We start from the raw sequence: 19,588 nt of genomic DNA on the forward strand, positions 1-19,588 counted from the left end.
ATTTAGTGTAGAAAAGAAAGATATTCTAACTATTCCTGCAACTTGGCAGCTTCCCGTGATACATCAAGTCCATAAATGATTGATTTAATGGTACGTCGGCTTCATTTTTTATGGCTTGCAGTGGAGTATCAAGTAAATAGAGGAGAAGTAGCAAAAGTGAGGCATGATTGATTCCAGCTCATGGTTTGTATGCTAGAAAACAGTTTGTCATCTGATGTATTACAGTGATAAATTCCTGGTAACCCAAAGAAACTGGAAAGGGAAGAGAATACACCTTTTCTACTCAGGTGTTGTATTCTTGTGTGATGAGCAAAGTGCTGATAGCAGCAACAGTAACAACTGAGTTCGGGCTGGTTGGATTGACCTGAAAAACAGGTGTAACAGGTGCTGAACAGTATCACAGTAAGGACTACAGCTTCCTCTGACGGGAATTGACATACCTTCAGAAAACACACAAATTACAGTGTAGTGGCAGACACAGTATTTCAGCATTGTGCCATGTACTGTGTGTTGCCCTCTAAGCTCAGTGTTATGGTGACAGCTGAGAGACGTTTAACGCCAGAGCAGTCCAGCTCTTCTTCAAATTTGGACTTCATTTCTTTACCTAAATCTCTCTCTGGTCTCTGGAATCTGGAGAACCCAAACATCACTTTATCCACTCAGTCAACATTTAGTCACCTTGTGATTACGTACTCTGATGTCTCTTCTTTTTTTTAAAGATTCCCCCTTTCACATCTTGTCATGTCATGACCATCAACCAGAGGGACGGCCTGTGAGTTGCCTGACACTCGAGGTTGTTTGTAATCCTTCACAATGTCATGTTTCCTCTGTGAGAAATGCAATAAGATGTGCCGCTGTTGCCAGGGATTTTCCAACCTCCAATCCCCCTCGCTTTCTCTCTTTCCCTGCACACACACACACACACACACACACACACACACACACACACACACACACACGGAGCACACACTTAACTTCATGGCAAGGGAACAGCGCCTTGTTCGTTGTTCCAACAGACTGCTTAATTGGGTGAGCCTTAGTTAAGATGTGCGTGCGTGTGTGTGCGTGAGTGTATACATGCTACAGAGAGGGAGGGTGATTGCACATCTGCAGGACCAGAGTGTGTGTGTGTGTGTGTGTATGTGTGTGTGTGAGTGTGCAGGGCCTGTAGGCCAAAGTGATATCATACTGCTCTGCCGTCCAGCTGAACCCAGATCCACTCAAAGCAAAAGTCAGTGATGTCATTCTTTGGCCTCCCTCTCGGCCCGTGTGTTGTGGAGCATCCAACCAGACTAATGTCAGAGACTAGGTCAGCTAAACTGCTGAAACACACACAGGCTGCATGCTTTGTCCTCAGAAGGTTGGGGCTAGCTCGGGCTAACTGAAAAGTAGCCCCATTACACACACGGACACACACACTGATTATAGCTGATGAAGGACGTGGAGCCTTTTAGAGAAGCTTTTTTTCCTGTGTTAAATCAGTGAAATCACATTTGGAATCTGCTGGTCCTGCAGCAGTGGACAGTTTTGATTAAATTAGTCTGTTGTTGTACCCCTGGTAATGACATTGCTGTTGTTTTTATAGAATTTGTTCATGTTGTGAGATCAGATTAGCAGGATTCTCGCTCATTTTTTTAGGCCCAGACACACCAAACCAGCGTCAAAGAACTAGTGGCAACGAAGCCTACTGTTGCGTCACCTAATTTTGCATGTCTGGGCCAAAAAAGTTAAACTTTTCAAAAAAGTTCAACTCAAGCCGCAAGGACTACACCAACAGCCAAACAGCATGTAAGTTTTTCATCTGCATGATAGGAAATAACTCTCCATAGCAGCAGGTGGTAGTGGTCTGTATTTGTCATTCCAAAAGGGAAACCAAAAGACAGACAGGAGAAGATTTAAGAGGCTTTTTAGCCAGTTAGCACACTGGCAACACAACCCCATATTTACTGTGTGCTAGTGAACACTAACAAAAACAACAATGCGTTTCTGCTAAAGAGTTGAATGGCTCAATAAAAAATCTTACCAAGTTTGTTTGGACTCACTCCCTCTTGACATTAAGGGCCCTCAACCAACAAACTAATGGTCAGCTGTCGGTCAATGTTTGGCTGTGGTTGAGCATTTGATGCCCTTGTCAATCCGGTGTATCCCACACTGTTGGCACTCATCGACCCTTGTTGGCTTTTGTTTGCCCTTGTTGGCTTTTTTTCAGCCAATTCAGCATGTTTATTTGGTGCTGGAGACCGTGGAGACCGTCGGCTAAGAGAAATAGAAGTGAGAAAATTAACAAATGGCTTATGTCAAGATGGACTGAGATCAGAACAAACTTGTCATGTCAGGTAAAATTATTTTCTTAAGCCATTGAGCTCTTTAGCAGAAATGTTTCCTGATGGTTTGTGTTATTGTTCATTGCTTCACAGTAAATATTTTTTTGTTCTTTCAGCACTGGATCATATTGTTAATCATCGTCATAGCGGTCTTCAAGTTTCACTATTTGAATGACGATAACAGAAGACACTGTCTGCTGGTATGGAGTCATTTCCTGTCACACAGGCACATGTGACAGTTAGCAATGTGTTGTAGTCTTTGCAATGATATTCAAGAGCAACTTTTCAGCCGAGACACAGGCGATGTGAGGCGAGGCAACAGTCGGCGTCCGTCACTGCTAGTTCTTTGATATCAATTTTGTCTGGCGTCTGGACCAATTTGACGCTTTCCTCACTTCCGTTTCTCTTCTCGTGCACTGAGCTTAACTGCAGCTCTGCTGCTCTGAAATAAAAAGTTAAAAAAAAAAAAAAAGTTGACAAGTGCAAACTAGTGCCAACACAAAAAACAGACGCTCACCAATGGACCAACGTTTAATGGATTCATCAATTTCAAAGACCATCCTGGTTGTTTTCCATACTTTGCTGTTACATTACCACCAGCTATCATCCAAGTCTTACCATAACTTCACAGTTTGTACACATTTGTAATTGATTTCTATTAATTTCTTAGTAGTTTAACTAAATTCATATATTTTTCTACAGTGCCCTGCCTGCTTCTTGCTCTTTTCTGGCTTTGAATATACAACATAAAAGAAATGCTTTCTGATAGCCAAATGGTAAATATTGGAGCATCCTTGAATGCACCACCAAGGACTGTTTTAACTGTCTGCTTGCAAATGCTTTTACAAAGACATAAATTAAATAAATGTAATATCTTCACTGTGATGGATTGTGATTGATGTTGTAGACCGCTGATTGATCTATCAATTATTTACATGCTCAATCAATTTGTTGAAATTATAACATGACAGAAAGTAGTGAGAAATGTCTGGCAAAGTTCCCCAGTGTCCAAGTCTTCAAAACTCGAAGTCCAAAAACCAAAAATATCAAAAACTGCAAAAGTTATGACATTGCCATTAGCTGTACTTTGTATTAAGTGCTAATTAGCAAATGTTTCACACAGAGAGGAGCTGAAGCCAGTGGCTGCTATGAAGTTATAACTATCTGAAAACTTTTGAAAGGCTGTGCTTTGGATTATGATTGGCAATTATGTTGAGTACGTCAGATGTGTAACTAATGCCTGCACAATCATTAGTGTAAAATCATGAGTTAATGCGCTTCCCTGTTCATTAGCTCCTGATGCACCAAAGCTCATGAGAAAATCTGTTAATAAGTAAATCCGGCTCACTCACAGCACTGTAATACTGATGATCACACACTCGTGCTCATCTCAAAGCGCCCAGCCGCACCATCCAAACACATCCATTCGTCTGCGTTCATTCGTGAGATTTGTTCATTTACCTTTTAAGCTAATGATGTCTGCTCAGATTTGAATCAAATGTCCTTTTATCTCTGCACTCCACACTTAATGCTGTACACACACAGGCATACTGGCACCTTACAGGCAGTGGCAGTGTGCCATGATGGCACCCAAAACATGCCCGTAAGACAAGTGAGGAGAGTGGGAAACAAAGAAATTAGGAGCTGAGAACAGCAAAGCGAGTGCATGAAAAAGAAAGGGAGGAAGTTTGATTAAGCAGGAGTGCAGATAGAGGGGACAGGCGTGCAGGGCGGAGAGGGGAAATTAATAAAGACTGAGGCTCGTTTGATGTTTGTTGGAGGTATTTTGATGCACAGTGGAGGTGACACGACTCCATCCAGTCTCCTCCCCGTCTTGGCTGAGCATCTATAGCTATCTCCATCCCAACCCTGATTCACGATGGCACGTGTAGAGGGATTAGGATTTAAGCCCCGCTCACGTTACCAACAACAGTAGCCAAGGAGGGATGCCAGGAAGGAGGAGACTGAGGTGAATGTCTGAGAGTGGGTTAAGTCTTTGACTTCTGTTTTCCTTAAATTGTATTGATAGGGCCTTTATTATCTTTGATTTACATTAGAAATGCTTCCTAAAGTGAGAAATCAAGAAGTTTTTGATATGCCTTCCTGTTCAGGTTAAAGGGACAGTTCACCCCAACATCAAAAATATGTATTTTTCCTCTTACCTGTAGAGCTATTTATCAATCTAGATTGTTTTGTTGTGAGTTGTCAAGTTTTGGAGATATTAAACTGTAGTGATGTTTCCCTTCTTTCCAAAATAATGGAACTAAATGGCACTCAGCTTGTGGTGCTCAAAGCACCAAAAAATACATGTGAAAAACTCAACAGTGATGTCTCTTTCAAGAAATCAATATCTCCAACACTCGGCAACCAACACTCGGCAACTCACACCAAAACAATCTATTGATAAATAGCATTACAGGTAAGAGGAAAAATATCTGTTTTGGATGTTGTGGCGAATTGTCCCTTTAAATTACTTTAAAATCTCTTCCTGTTCATTTTCTCCTCCTTTCCCGCTCTTGTACATGATCTATCAATGCCTAGTAAAAGCTGCTGGAAGGCTGACCTGCACTCTGATATTTCCTCAGCTCACATAAAACTGAACAAAATGTCAATAGTGAAACAGTGAGAGAGGAGCGTTAGGAAACGACGTGTCTCTCTGCCATTATTCATCTGTGACTGTAACATGCACCAGAGCAGCAGTTTAATAAATATCGACCTGAACGGGATAGCTCATCCACAACTGCTGATTCATTTAAAGGTTGACATTGATTTCCCATCGCTGTGTCAGTGAGAGCACACACACCACTCTCCATTTCTTTTATCTCATGCCAGCCTCCCTCAGTGTCGCTGTTTTTTTTTTTTTTTTTTCATTTTTACCACTCTGGCTGTCTGTCCTTCACCTTACTTTACTTTCCCTCTTTCTCAAGCTCTCTTTCCTCCTCGCACTCATCCCTACGTCAAACTCTCTCACGCTCTCTGTTTGATCTTGTGCGAGTACCCCGAGTGGAGCTCAGAGTGCTTTTCTATTCTCTTTTCTTTTTTTTTTTTATCTCCAGACAGCCAGATATTGAGCGGGTGGTTTGGGCCTCTGTAGTCACGAGTCACACTACCCCCCTCCCACTCCTTATCTCCCTCACTTTTTTGTCCCCTTTCTCCTGATAATGGTTCGCCTTGCACTTTGTCTTTCATTTTCATGCTGCAGAATAGAGATCCATTAACTGTTCAGTGACAGTGTGTGCTCATTAAATGTGTACAGCTATATCGTGTGTGCAGGAAGCTACAGCAGCAAATACCCTGCGTCTCCTGCTCTGTGGTGTCTAAAACAGCAGATTGTGCTGCAGGAGAGTCAAGCTGTGTGTGTGTGTGTGTGTGTGTGTGTGTGTGTGTGTGTGTGTGTGTGTGTGTGTGTATTGAAGATCTGTGGCTGCCCTTGTTGGCCGTTGGTAAATGATGCCTCTTGCATAACGAAATCAGTCTGGTGTCCACGTTGCGCCAGCCCCTGACATCGATGTCCTGCTCTCTTTATGTGCCTCATATATATATCTGGAAGTAGGGCACTCTATAGATACATACTGTATACAGAGGAGAATTAATCTGCATAGTCCAGTGTGTTGTCTGCATAGAAAAGGAAGATTGGGCTACAAGCCAGGAGCGACTGAGCCAGGATCAAATGATACTTGAAAGCAAGCTGCAGTGCAGGTGGGGTTTTTAGCAGAAATGTGAGCAGCCCCAGTGATGAAGTGTATTACTGACATCTGTCCAGTACATGCAATGCATTGCCAGTGAACCAGCTGATATAAAAATAAAGGCTGATTTATGCTTAATGTTAGATACAAATGCGGACTGAGCCTTCTGTACGTACGCTCCATCAGTATTTGTGCGTGTTCTCTGAAAGCTTATGGACACAGACGGAACAGAGCAGTACCACCTTAAATCATGGAGGCAGTGTAGAGTAATTCGCCCTTGTTCCCGCATCAAAATGCCAATGGGATTTTTTCCAATAGATTTTGAATTATTGCAGAAAATAAGCTCTGTGTCAAAATAAGCTTGATGATACTTGCACATTTTGTTCAGCAAGATAATCTTCACAAATTTTTGAAGCCTAAATGCAATTGCCAGAAGTAAAAAGCTAACGTTCGGCCTTGGACGAACTAAATGGTTGCACAACTTAACACTCCTACCGCAACAAAGCTGTGTGATGACGTTTAGCCACTTGTTAGCAACCACCTTTTTCAAGACACATAAAAGCTTCAAAATTCACAAGTGGGGTATTTGCTGACATATTTTATGTTGTACAACAAAACATGAAAGTCTCTTAAGCTTTTAAGCTTAAGCTTAATTTTTGCACACCCCTCAGTCATGATGTTTGAACTTTGTAAACGTGTTACAAAATTGCTATAGCTGTTCCCACTTTTTGTAGTTGAATGAAACTTCAACCATTGTCATACAGTAGAGGTGGGACAAATTGTCAGTGTTGGACAATACCAAATATGTTAATCAATATTCTTGCAACAGTATAGCAATACTTTCTGTTAAGGCAGGAGGCCCTCTCTTCCTTTTCCGCAGTCTCTGACAGTTGAGCTTCGAAAATGTTCTGCACTCAGCGGCACTTTTACACGTCTTTGCTACCAGCTCCCTATTAAACAGTTTATAGAAATATTTTTCCTTTTTTTGTTGCACAAATATTTTAATATTGCTATGCATGGAATGGTGTGGTTATGTTTTGATACACTGTGTTTTATTCAGAAACAAGGTCAGAGTCGTCGTGCTCATGGAAACAGCCTCTTGGTGAGCCAGCGGGCAGAAGATACCATTTGTTGTCTGAACTGAGTTTCCTCTCTCTCTCTCTCTCTCTCTCTCTCTCTCGCTTTCTTTCTTTCTTTCTCTCGTCCTCTCTCTCTCGTCTTTTCCTCCACTGACACACATTCACACAGCCTCATCCTCATGACCCACTAAAACAATCAGGCATGTAAAGCAGGAGTGTGCGAGTGCCTGTGCTAAATATACATACTGACTGTGCGTGTGTGTTTCGAATGCTTCTGGCAGTCCAACATGGAAAGGCAGAAGCTCTCTCTGGTTTTCTGTGTGTGTCCATCTTCAAGTTTACTGTGTGTTTGTGTGTGCATACCAACACAAGGTCAGGAGAGGAGACACGCAGGCTGCATGAGTCCTTGAACAGGATGTCATTGATGAGTAAAAATACCACAAAGGAGCCAAAAACAGAACTGTGTGGTAGGGTGCTTCCACATGGCAACACTGAATGTGCTCAGAGGAGCATTGACTTCTACCTGTGGGGGAGGGAGACTCGTAATAAATTACACAAGTCAGCAGAATCCCGTGGAGATGCCATTATTTTTAGTCTGTGTTTGGTCTTTAGAGAATCACCAAAGCTATTCTGTCCAATCAGAGAGACACACAAAAAAAGAAAAACAGGGTTAATTTATGCGTTTTTACACATGAAGATTCTGTAAAGTGCACTCAAATGTGATTGAGATTAGCATGCAAATGACTTCCAGAACACATCATCAGCGTGTTAGCGCAGGTATGTGCTATCATGTGCGCACAGGCATATCTGTGCATATGAATGTCGGTGCATAAATCTCCCTTTTAATCTCACAGTACGTCACCAAACCGTTTATGATTAATTAAAGATCAATTCAATTACTGTGACAAGGTGAGTTTTGGCTCCATTATATTTATGCTAATTATCTCTGTCAGTCTCCAGCGGGTCTAAAGTCATGGCCAGCTGATTCGGACGCTTCTCATCTCTAAACCCCGGCCAGGATTTCATCTGGCCAGTTGTGATGTGAACAGATATAATTAACCTCTCTGTGCCCGTGGTGCAGCTCCCAGAGGCCGCCCAGCACCCTAATTGGTCTCTTACACCTGCTGTTAATGGAGGAACCGAGGGGGAAGCCCCGGCTCTGCATATGTGTGAGTGTTTGTGTGTATTCCCCGTCGCATGTCTTCAGCTGGACTGTAACAGATGGAGAGGGAAAAGAGGAGAATCCCATTAGAAATTCCATTAAATATAGATTCATCAAGAGCACAGCTGCGGAGATGAGAGGAAAGAGGATGGACATGATTATTTGGTTTGTTTTCCTCTCTGTTGTTGTCAATTTGTCAGTATCATTGAGGGGTTGAAAGAATATTTCACCCTCAAAATAACTGTTCCTTCGTCAATTACTCACCCTGTGTGAAGAAAACTTAATTTTCCTTGCATGCCCTCAATGAACAAAAGTTAAAAAATGGTGAATATTCTTGATTAGTTATTGTCATAGTGGTCCACGTTTATAAACAGCCAAATTATATTTTAAAAATCTGTTTACAAACTCTTACACAATTTCTGCAGTATAAATGAAGTCTCATTTATTCAGTTGTATACTCAGACCTTTCCAGCTTATTTATGCTCTCTTCAAAGCCAGACTCCATTGACAAAAACAGTATTATTACCTTGCTCAACACGCAAGCATTTTTGGTAAAAGCATCATATTCAAAGCACTACCTCAAAAACTGCACAGGCCGCTATTGTGTAAGTAATAGACATAAAATGATCATTTGGGGGGGTGAAGTATTCCTTTAAAGGAAAAGTCCATGCTTTCACAAGAAATACTTTCATGTACCTTGTTTTTATTTTCTGTCTTTGTTGTCACAAACTAGACAGTCGAGTTTAACTTGCACTGTTTCTAGTGTAGCTACAATTATGCATGCTTTTGAGAAATGTTTCATAATAATTGCTAGTGGCAAAAGTCACATTTTGATGTCAGAATCAGAGAACAAGGACTTTTTGTTTTAAGCTGAAGGTCAACCAGAAATATATTTTCAATCTCACTCTCAATCACAGCTAAAGCAAACAAAAGCATTCAGAACCTATTCATTAAGCTTTTAGCCATGCACAATAAAAGAACAATGTTATGGTAAATCTTTCAGCACCCTTGGCTCGTTCTCAAGTCACCCACTTTGGGAACCTCAGTCTATGTTTAGGATTCAGTCTGGGCAGCTACTACTGACAATCTAATAAACCCAGCAGCTGCGTAGAAGCTGATTGGTGTAATCAATGAACTATAGGGATATTTAAAATGAGGACTCAGGACCTCTCAAAAGACCAATAAAGCATGACTCCAAATGCAAGGACTATTCTTTTCTCATTTTTTTTAGAAAGCTTTACAGTCATTCTCCCTTTCATTGATGAAAATCTTTGTCAGACTTTGACATTTCCCAAAATAATATTTTTTCAGCTTTCCCATCAGAACTAAAGGAATTGTGTGTTTGTTGAATCCCATGTTAAAAGTGTATAATTTAATAATCGAGTACAGCTGCGGGATTGTAAAACATCCCTTGATTTGACACCCGTCCTAAACAATGGTCCACTTTGAGGGAGCAAAGTAAATGTAATAAAGCGTCCTTCTGAGGTTTATCACTCACTCAGGCTAAACACAGCTGGATGTGGCAGGCTCAGGTGTGTTTTCTGGGTGATGAAAACAGACGGCATGTAGAGGCAGACATGGCTGGTTGCGTAGACAGCCAGAACAGCCAGAATAGTAAATCATCACAAAATAACTCCAGTGGGAGTGCAGAGTAGAATTTGTCTTCTAATATGTTTCTCTCCAGTCTAGTTGTGCAATGGTTCTGCCTGCTGCCAGCGCCGCCGCTCTGTTCTCTCCTGTCCAGATGGCAGATATATGATTGGCCGATGTTCAGGATGCTGAAAGTCTCTGGCACAGAGTCTCTGTATGTGTGTGACACCATCCTCACACCATGGAAATCTGGTCTCCAATAACAACACTGTTACTGGATGGAACAACACGAGTGTATGCACACACACACACACACACACACATATTGGATGGAACAAGTGTCCCGCCTCCTGTTCCTTCCTGGTTGTTTGTCACTGAGGGACAAAGCGCTGTTTTATGTGGAGAAAGGTTGCGACTGAGAAAGAGGCTTGTGTCAGAGCCCGAGTCTCGCTGCCAAGCATGACTTAGTGCTTCTGTGGTTTGTTTCTTTCCTAAAAGTCACAGCAAAAAGAGGCATGCCTTTTTTTAGGCTGCTGAACTTTTTTGTTTTTTTTTTTTTTGTATCGCTTAGCTCAATTCTAATTTATACAGATGTGTCTTCTGCATTTTATCATGTTTTTGTCCTCATGAGCCATGCTTTATTTACAACATGTTTCGGTCCACATCATGTCGTAATAGCCGCTTTTTTTTTTTAAGATTATTTTTTGGGCTTTTTGGACAACTTTAATGATTATATTTTTTGATGAATTGGAAATCTCCAATAATGTTAAACTATCCAAAAATCCCGATGATGTCAATATCATTTTTATGGCTGCACACTGAACACCGTTACAAGCATGCTGTCTATTGGTGCTCACGCGCCCTGAAGTCTGCACTTCCTATTAACAGTCTACCACTGAAATGAATCTCCTATTCAAGTGAGCAACATAGACGAGAGCAAGAGAAAGACAATGAAGATATTTTACTGCCAATCCCTTTTTAAGCGTAATCCTTCAGTGGCTCTATTTCCTCCCACATTCAGTTCATTTCTAGACTTGTTTCAAGAATCCGTCCCACCACAGAGAGAGAGAGACAAATCGAGGGAGAGGTGAAGGAGGTTGCAGACGGAGAGAGAGGGAGAATACAAATCAAGCCCACTGCTAAGATCAGACCCTTTGAGTTTAGGGATCACTAGCATTGAGCAAGATCTGCTCCACATATCCTGCATAATCCCTCCGCCACACCGTGAACACTTCCTCTTTGACAGAGAAGAGTGTGTGTAGGAGTGTGTGCATTTTGTTAAAGCTGGGTGTAGGGCTAGTGGTGTGTATACAGTATGTGTTTGACTTGAGAAGGAGTTATTCTGCCTCAATGGGCCATGTCTTCCTACTTTCTTTTCTTTTTCCCCTCTTATCTCTTTCTCTTTGTGGCTTCTCCTCACTGTCTCAGAAATGCTTTAGGGACTGTACCATCAATAATCCAAAGTTCAATCTTTTATTTCATTCCCTTTAAAATTGCAAGACCTCTCCAACATTATCATTTTACTAAGCCTTGGAAAAAAGAACTGCAACACCCTCATGAGACATTGTCCCATCTGGACTCAGACCTGTAGTCAGTCAATTATTGAAAATTATTAAATTTTTATGGAGTGTTTCTGTTTTAACTGGTGCAGAATTTGTAGGTTTGGTTTAGCCAAACTGGGAAATTCACAGGCCAATTTTATGACTTAAATCCTCTCACTTGACGCTCAGCCAGTCAAATCTCTGCATTCTGATCAGCCTTATGATTCAAGTCGGTGAGGCAGAGAGAAAAATAGCAAAAACAGAGCTTTTACTCAAAAATTGAGAGACTCTTACAAGTTCATTCCACCCAGTTCAAAACCAGCATGCCACTCAAATCACTCATATGGCACTGGATCGCTGAATCACAATACAAGTTAGACAATAAACAATTTGGAAAAAAAACAAAACAAATACAAATCCCCTACTGTTCAAAATCATTACAGGTTGGTCCCATAAGAGCAGCTACTGACAGTTCTTCTTTCGGTAACCCCTCTTTCTTATTCAGTAGCATTCTCCAGTCCTTCTGGTTTGTGGGTAATAAGCGAGCTGCAGTTTCTTCTGTTTTATCTTTTGAAATTCACACAAAAATATGGCAAGACACCACACATCCAGCTTCTCTGTTCACTCAAGTCAAGCACATGTTAAGCTGAGCCTGTAACACAAACACCTGTCCCCTCAAACAAAGGCACGTGAGGTTAAAGGTACGCATAAAATAAATTTAAAAAATAATAGGTCAAGTGCTATAACAGAAAAATGAATAATTATTGTATGTAATAAAACAAATTAACTCTGCAAGTACAAAATAACAGAGTGCTAAAATATTTGTATTTCCACAGTAATCTGTAACATGAATTAATATGGTGACTTAAGCAACTAAAATAACCTAAAAATACATTATGTGCTGTAACTAAGGGTACATTACCATTAATAAAATGCACATTAAAATAAAGTCTAACACAGTGACAGTGACAAGGATATAAAAAAAGTTGAAACTTAATATTCAGCAGAGGAGTATCCAAATTGAATTTGGTCCAGCCCTAGTTTTAACCATTAATAGCTAAAACAACAAATTTGCAAATTGGAGGTAAAATTAGCTCAAATTTGGGGCAAAAAGAAATCTGAGTTTGAATTATATTGCAGTCGAACACTCTATGAAAGAGGAAACTAGCTTTAGTTAAGGTAATATTTAGTGTGATGGGAAAAATAAATCCCTGAAATAGAAACATGTCTTTTTAATTTGTCAGAGCATACCCTTTTGACTAATTGTGCACACTGAAACCATCATTTGCATTCTTTTAATAATTTGTAAACAGTCCCTTATGAATCTGACAGGCAGAAAGAAATGTTGCTGGTGTGTGTGCTCAGCCATACCAGGTTCTGCTGAGTGGTTGAACAAGTGTGTGTGTGTGTGCGTGTTAAGTGTCGGAGCTTTGTGTGTGGGAGTCTGAGTGATGGTGGGAGCAGTGAGTTGGGGGAGCTGCATCTAATTTGACCTGAGTTTGACCTCAGGAAGGATGTATCCGATGGGAGGAAGGAAGGGTTTAACGTGTTCGTACAAGGACAGTTGAATCCCTCGTGGGGGTCGTTCGGCCTCTTTTCATGCTCCTCTTTGACCCAGACACACACCCTTTATGACCAAACACACGCACATCCATTTTTCTTTTTTCCCCCTCTTTTTGTGATGTTCTTCAGTTTCTATAAGAAAACAAGCTCTCCAAGCCTTTCTGTGTTTCCCCGAGCTGTCTGTTTTCTCCTCTGTAGTCTTCACTCAGGTCGTGTGTGAGGACTTCCCTCCTTTGATCCACCTCTGTATATTTATAGCCGCTAAGCCGCGGTCCAGCAGGAGCCACCAGAGGCAGCTTGTAAACAAAGCATCTGTCTCCCTAATCTGGTCACTTGATTAGCTAATACACCTCTATCAGGTCATCCGCCGCTCGCTGCAAGTGACACATACAGGATCGATGACTCTTTTAAGTCACTCTTTCTTTTTCCCCCATTTCTCTCTTTCTCTATTCTTTTTTCGGTCTCTAACTCAATTGGTTTTTCACACTGATAACATGGACCTGATGGATGATTTCAGTCATAGCTGGGGAAGACTGCAATTTTCTAAGTGCTGCAATTTCAAGCATGACATTTTTCATGTCTTGTACTTTGCATAATATCTGAATTACTCTGAAGAGTATGCCATTAAGCAGCATATATTTATAATATTTTTACTTTTTAGCCATGTTGGCAATGTGGCTGCTTCAGTCCAGACTGAAATATCTCAACAAAAAAATGGATGGAAGTCATGGAATTTGGGGCACAGATTTATGGTCCCCGGTGGATAAATTTTAATAAATTTAGCTTTTCCTCTTGCACGATGATCATTAATTTGCACGTCAATATGTTTTTTCTCAATGTACTTGTCATGATAATATGACATCCTAAAACATATTCAAAACCAGCTGTGGTAGAGCGTTGGTTCCAGTGATGCAGCACAACGCTACCTTGTGAAATGGTCATATGTGTGTCCCATATAGGATGAGCCACCACCCAAAAGGAAAGAATCATTACTGGATGATGTTAAATCCCTCTTTTTTTTCCCCAGAAGAATGAGCTAGCGCAAATCTTTTTCTTTTTTTTTTTTTTTTGAACAAGTGTTGCAACTGTTGAATAGTTATAATGCAAAACATTCTAGTTTTAGTTAAGGCCTTTTGTTAACAATATATGCTAACAGCATGTTAGTATTGTATTTTTTAGCCCGTTAGCATGCCCTTAATCTCTATAAACAGATTATAGATGCAGAATCTGTAGGAGGCAGGGGAAGTTGTTGTATGAATTGTATTTGAACAGCAGGCAAACAGTATGTGAGACACATGAAATGCAATCTCTGAACCACTGAGCTGTAGAATTAGCTTTATATTTGCCTTTTCCGATGTATCAACATTCATATGCAGCTATTTGTTTATAGAGATTAGCAGAAATGACCAGGACACGGAAGAAGAGGACTTGATTCTGATATCCGCTGACTCCACTGGATCAGCCTGAAATATTGTCCCTTGCCAATATCGTTTCAAAACTGGCATAAAATCATTTAGCTCAAAGCACTGCAATGCCTCTAGAGCCTTTCTGAGCTGCTAGCATTTCTGTGGACTCTTGTTTTGATATCAAGGTAATTCACTGCCCTCCTTCATTCAGTCTCATTCACCTCTGCCTCCATCCCCCCTCTACCTCTCTCCCTGCCTGTCTCTAAATCACCATCACTTTTACCTCCTGGCATAAAATTTAATCCTGCATGCCACTTGATTATGATTAGGTCTGGACTTCCATTAGTGAAGCCAGCAGCAGACTGAAGTTGAGTTGTTTAATAAGTGTGACTCATTGGTCTTGGGAGAAATGCCTTTCTTGAAGGCATAATCTGCAGCAGCTGAACGGGCACTGTGGCATTGCACCACCTGGCTGTGTGCATTCATGTTTTCAAATTAAAGCCAGTTGGCAAATTGCTGTTTGCTATCTGCATCCAGCAAGTAGAACGATGTGCCAGCAGTGTGGAACCCGCGCTACCTTTCTGTCTCTGAAAAACAGGACTCGCTGTCATAATGTTGTGACAGGCTGTTTCCTGCAGCCTCTCGTTTCTGTTATGTGTTGGTTTTCTGCAAACACTGGTTGTGGTTTTTCAAACCCCCCCATTGTGGCGCAGCTTAACCTGGCTGCTGAACTTTCCATCAAGTCAGTTTAGCTTTATTGTTTTGGCTTCTCTGCACCGCCGGGTGAAAAGAAAACAGACATCAATCACTCGGGTTTTCAGATTGTTGTCAAAGTGTGCGAACACATGGTGGGACAGCTGGCATCATGGCATTTCCTCAGAGGGAATTTCCTTAGCGTCATTTTCTTTGATTCCTTGAGTTAGTATTTATAGTCTCATCCTGCCGCGTGTGTTTATATAATATACGGAAGTGCAAGTCTGCTCCGGTGAAGCAGTGAGTCAGCTAGAAAGCCAGACATCAACACAGGGCTGCTGCAGGAGATATTTTATACATGAAGTTGTTGTGCATCACTCAGAATGTAAGAGTGCTCCCTCTGCGTTCATCAGACTATTTTGGTCTTTTTACTCCTTCACTTTATTGATCTTTGTGGCTGATGAGAGTGCAGAAGGGGGAAAAGGGTCAGTGCATATGTGCACGCTCCAGTGTTCATTATTGATGGCAGTGAGGTCAGTAAATGACTCAGAAATAAGGCGGGGATGAAAGTAAGAGGAGCAGGTGGGTGTGGTTATTTAAAAGCAGGAAAAATGAACTGAGGAGTTGTATTTGCCCTTCATTGAGTCCCTGTGGCTGAAGTGATGGACAAGCACTTAAGCAGGCAGGTGGCCCAGCCAGACTGACATCGCCTCGCAGAGGAAGGTAATAGGGAGCAGCGTGTCACGATGCATTAGGGTGAGCAGATAGATGGGCTCAGAGATCCGTCTCCGATTTGTGACCCAGCCACATATTGACCAGATAATGAAACAGGGACAGAAGAAGACGTTCCGAGAGAAGCTGAAGAAGACTGACAGAAATGAAGTAATTTAAGCAGCCGGCTGACAGGTGTGAATAGCGTGCTGGAGTGAGAGGAGATCACCAGGGTGTAATGATCTGCTTTTGTGAGTTTGAAAAAGAGACGCGGGGGTGTATGTGGTGATGGATGTGTTGTGAAATCAAGATTGACATCTTTCTGATTCAAACTCTCTGGATAGAAAGCATGTGACCTGAGCCGCAGAGGGGGCTGTGCTGTGGTCAGTGTCACACCATCAACACACATTCTTCTGTATGAAAACAAACACTACATTTAAAGGAACAGTGTGTAAGATTTAAGGGGAGTCAGGGGCAGATAGAGGTGAGAATTACAACATGCAACCAGCTGAAACTTCTCCTGGTTAGAATTCCTTCAGTGTTTATTGTTGAGGAGGTTTTTACTGGGAACCAAATTATCCGCAGAGGTTTCTTCCTCTCCAAAACAAATAGACCAAGTGATTGAAACAACACTGAATAAAGTAATTTCACGTTACAAATCAGCAATTCTCCGACACTGTTTGGCATCTCAGATACGGGCGGCTCTGCTCACCTTTTTCTGATCCTGAAATTTAGGAGGTTTTTACTGTGAGCCAAATCATCTGCAGATGGTTCCTCCTTTAACCCTTTAGAACCTGGATTGACATCAGTTATCTTGTGCTGCGTTTAAACACCTCTCACAAGCATTTAAACCTGTGAAAACTGGTTTGATTCTTTTGAAAACACAGCGAAAAAGGCAATGAGCAACTTGGCGAGAAATGTCCAGCAAATTGAAAAGAATGTATAAAAGGTGATAAGACAGTGAAAATTAGTTGTGTTAGCGATGTGTGTATAGGGTGATTATTTGATAAAGCACTGGGAAAATGTTCAGAAAACAATTTTTTGGCCCTTATAATTATATATTAAAGAAGAAAAATGTATATTTATTATTTTAATTTAATTTAAGTTTTAGCACTTTTCAAAGGGTATTTACTTGGTTTTGCTTTTGATTATTTTCAGGTGAATTTTTTTGTAACATTTTACTATTTTCTTACTCATTTTTGGCCATTTCTTGCTAAGTTGCTCATTGCCTTCTTGCCATGTTTTTAAAAGAAATCAGGCCAATTTGCTAAGGTTTGAAAGGGTTTAAAAACAAACAGACCCAGTGATTAAAACTTGTAAAAACACAGAATAGAGCAGTTTCACATTGAAAAATAAAGTTTTTATGACTGCTCTTCATATAGGAACTATGAACTACTGTGGCTGACAGGAAAATGCAAATGGCTTCATCTCAGAGTTTGGTTTGTCCTTTCTAGGCTACTGTAGAAACATGGCGATCTCCATATAGGAAGACCCATTTCCTATGTAGATATAAATGGCTCATTCTAAGCTAACAAGAATACAAGGACTCTTATTTTCAGGTGATTATACACTAATGAAAGCATACTTATTGTATTATTGTCCATTTCTGTCAGTATATCCTCCTAAATCCTACACACTGGACCTTTAAATGCCACTGACCTTTTCTGATTTCCATCCTGCCCATAAACGCATTGCGGGGCGTTAACTTGCTCCAGAAGTGTTAACCGGGGAGCAGGGTGACAGACAGAGGATGTTAGCGAGTTCAGAGCTGGGGGAATCATGGCGGTGACAGCCAGTCATTGTACTTCAACGACTGATGGTATCATGCTGTCATTGTGTCAGTGTTGGGAACAGACCCACAACAGACGCCGAGCAGATAATAGAAGCTTTATCTGGATATTCACTCACATTCGTATGTGAATATGAACAAGGACGGCACCAAAAAAGGGGTCTCAGGTGAGCAGAAAGTTATTAAGATCCTCTGGAAAAGGCTTTATGTGTTCAGATGAAGAAGTGAGATTGGCGTTATGTGCGTTATGAAACAAGAAAGCATTTTCCTTTGAGTAGAAATCTGTCTGTAAGTGAATGTATGAGCGAATTACACTTGACTGCTGGGACTGTAATGTATTAAATTATGTACCTGCAGTTTTCATCTGCCTCCATTTGTCCATATTGGGAGTTTTCATTATGGAATCTCACTGGGAGGGCTGCTGCATTGTTAGTGTGAAGCAGCGTGTCAGTGAAATCTTTTCTTATGTATTCAACAAGCTATTAATCATAAGACACCAGTAATGGCTGTGACAGTGACTAACGGGACACTTTTGTGCGTGTGTGAGTGTGTGAGTGTGAGTGAACAGTAATTGGTTGATCCAGTCATTCTGAATGTGCTCAGATTGCCATTTTCTGCTACAAGCATCAAGTGTCCCATCTGTTTAATGCACCAGTTCACCATTCTGTCTCATCAAGGGTCTCCCCGACGTAAACAATTCATAACCAGCTAACAAGCAGAGGATTTTGCTCACTAATGGAATTTGTCCACTCATAAACAAATCTGTGAAATTGCTTTTCCAGCATGTTCTACCAATTAAATTAAAAATGACTTCATTGGACCGTGTGGGATTATATACTTCTGAATATTTGTTGTGGTGCACTTTGAGTGTGGAAACAAAGAGACTCACGAATCACGTTATTAATTTAATAATAGTAAACACTACAAGCACTGCATTTGTAATTCTTAAGATGGGTTGTTCTCTGTTTCGGCTGATGTACACAGCCCGGGTATCTGTATCGGGGCTGAAAATGTTGGATCATTTGTCAAGTAGGAGTAACAACAAACATCAGGATTACAATTCATCCTTGATGTTATGATGCTGAAAAGCACCTCTGCTGTTCCAAAAGGATCTGCAAATATTTTAGGGGATGCCGTGGTCAGGGTTGTCGTGAATCCCCTGAGCAGCTTTTGTTTATCAAAACTCAGAGGTTCATCACACCACTTTGTTTTCACCAGAAATTCAGATATTTCACACCTTTCAGTGTGTTTAAAACATTGTTGTACTTGATAGTTTAAGGATGAAGTGGAGAGCGTCCTGAGATTTCCATAATGTTACCGTGCAGTTGGGATTCAACACAGACTGCAGATCTGCCTAATCACCAGATGCCTGCTCTCTAATGCATAATGCATCAGATTGTTATTACAAGTCTGCAGGGAAAACACAGCAGTGATTTACATTAATATTTCATCAAGCCACTGTGACATCAAAGTCCTAATGGGGGAAACCTTGCGTGTGTGTGTTATCATTAATGAAGTGGACCCTGGTGGCCTGTGTTTGGCCTCTATCGGGGTGTCAGGTGGAGAGGTGGCAATAATGTGTTAAGTTAGTTTAAACTCAAAGAACAGACAGACATGAACAAACAGCCTCATGAATACAGGTTTGAATAGAAAAGCAGTAGCTCTGTTTGAATCATTTGAGGCAAAGGTTTTCACAAAGAGACTGAGAGTATAAAAGGTTTCAGGTGTTAGCTGTTTATATTTTATCCCTGGCTTATTTTTGTGCTTTTTCTGGTCTCAATCTGTATGAATTTAAGTTAAAGGTACAAAAAACAGATAATACTAGATTCTAGAACCCCATTTAGGGTAATATTTAGTGTTGCACGATATATTGTCTTGTTTTTTGTTTTCTGTCTTTTTTAAAACTGTCGCGATGTCAACTTGCGCAAGAAACACATCATGAAAGACAGTGATGTTGCAATTAGGTATTTTTTTTGTTAGCTGAAGGAGAGTATCAGTCGAAAACTGCACTTTGAAATGTTACTAATATTATTCTTTTGTTGGT

The 19,588-nt window shown here is 40.9% G+C and overlaps 1 protein-coding gene across 11 annotated transcripts in view; it reads left to right on the forward strand.

The window, feature by feature from the left end:
• eml1 (EMAP like 1) overlaps nt 1-19,588 on the forward strand; it is a 66,087-nt gene that overhangs the window by 20,472 nt on the left and 26,027 nt on the right. Inside the window, exon 1 of one of the 11 annotated variants that reach the window (XM_088087270.1) lies at nt 17,532-17,711. The exons of the other annotated variants lie outside the window; for them this stretch is intronic. Coding sequence (XP_087943396.1) covers nt 17,678-17,711 — 34 coding nt within the window. The 5' untranslated portion in view covers nt 17,532-17,677. Of the gene's footprint in view, nt 1-17,531; nt 17,712-19,588 lie in introns of those variants that run through there. 11 annotated transcript variants of the gene reach the window in all.

Source organism: Plectropomus leopardus, chromosome 14 (genome assembly GCF_026936395.1).
Source record: "Plectropomus leopardus strain MGB_pleo_1.0 chromosome 14, ASM2693639v1, whole genome shotgun sequence".
NCBI lineage: Eukaryota > Metazoa > Chordata > Actinopteri > Perciformes > Serranidae > Plectropomus > Plectropomus leopardus.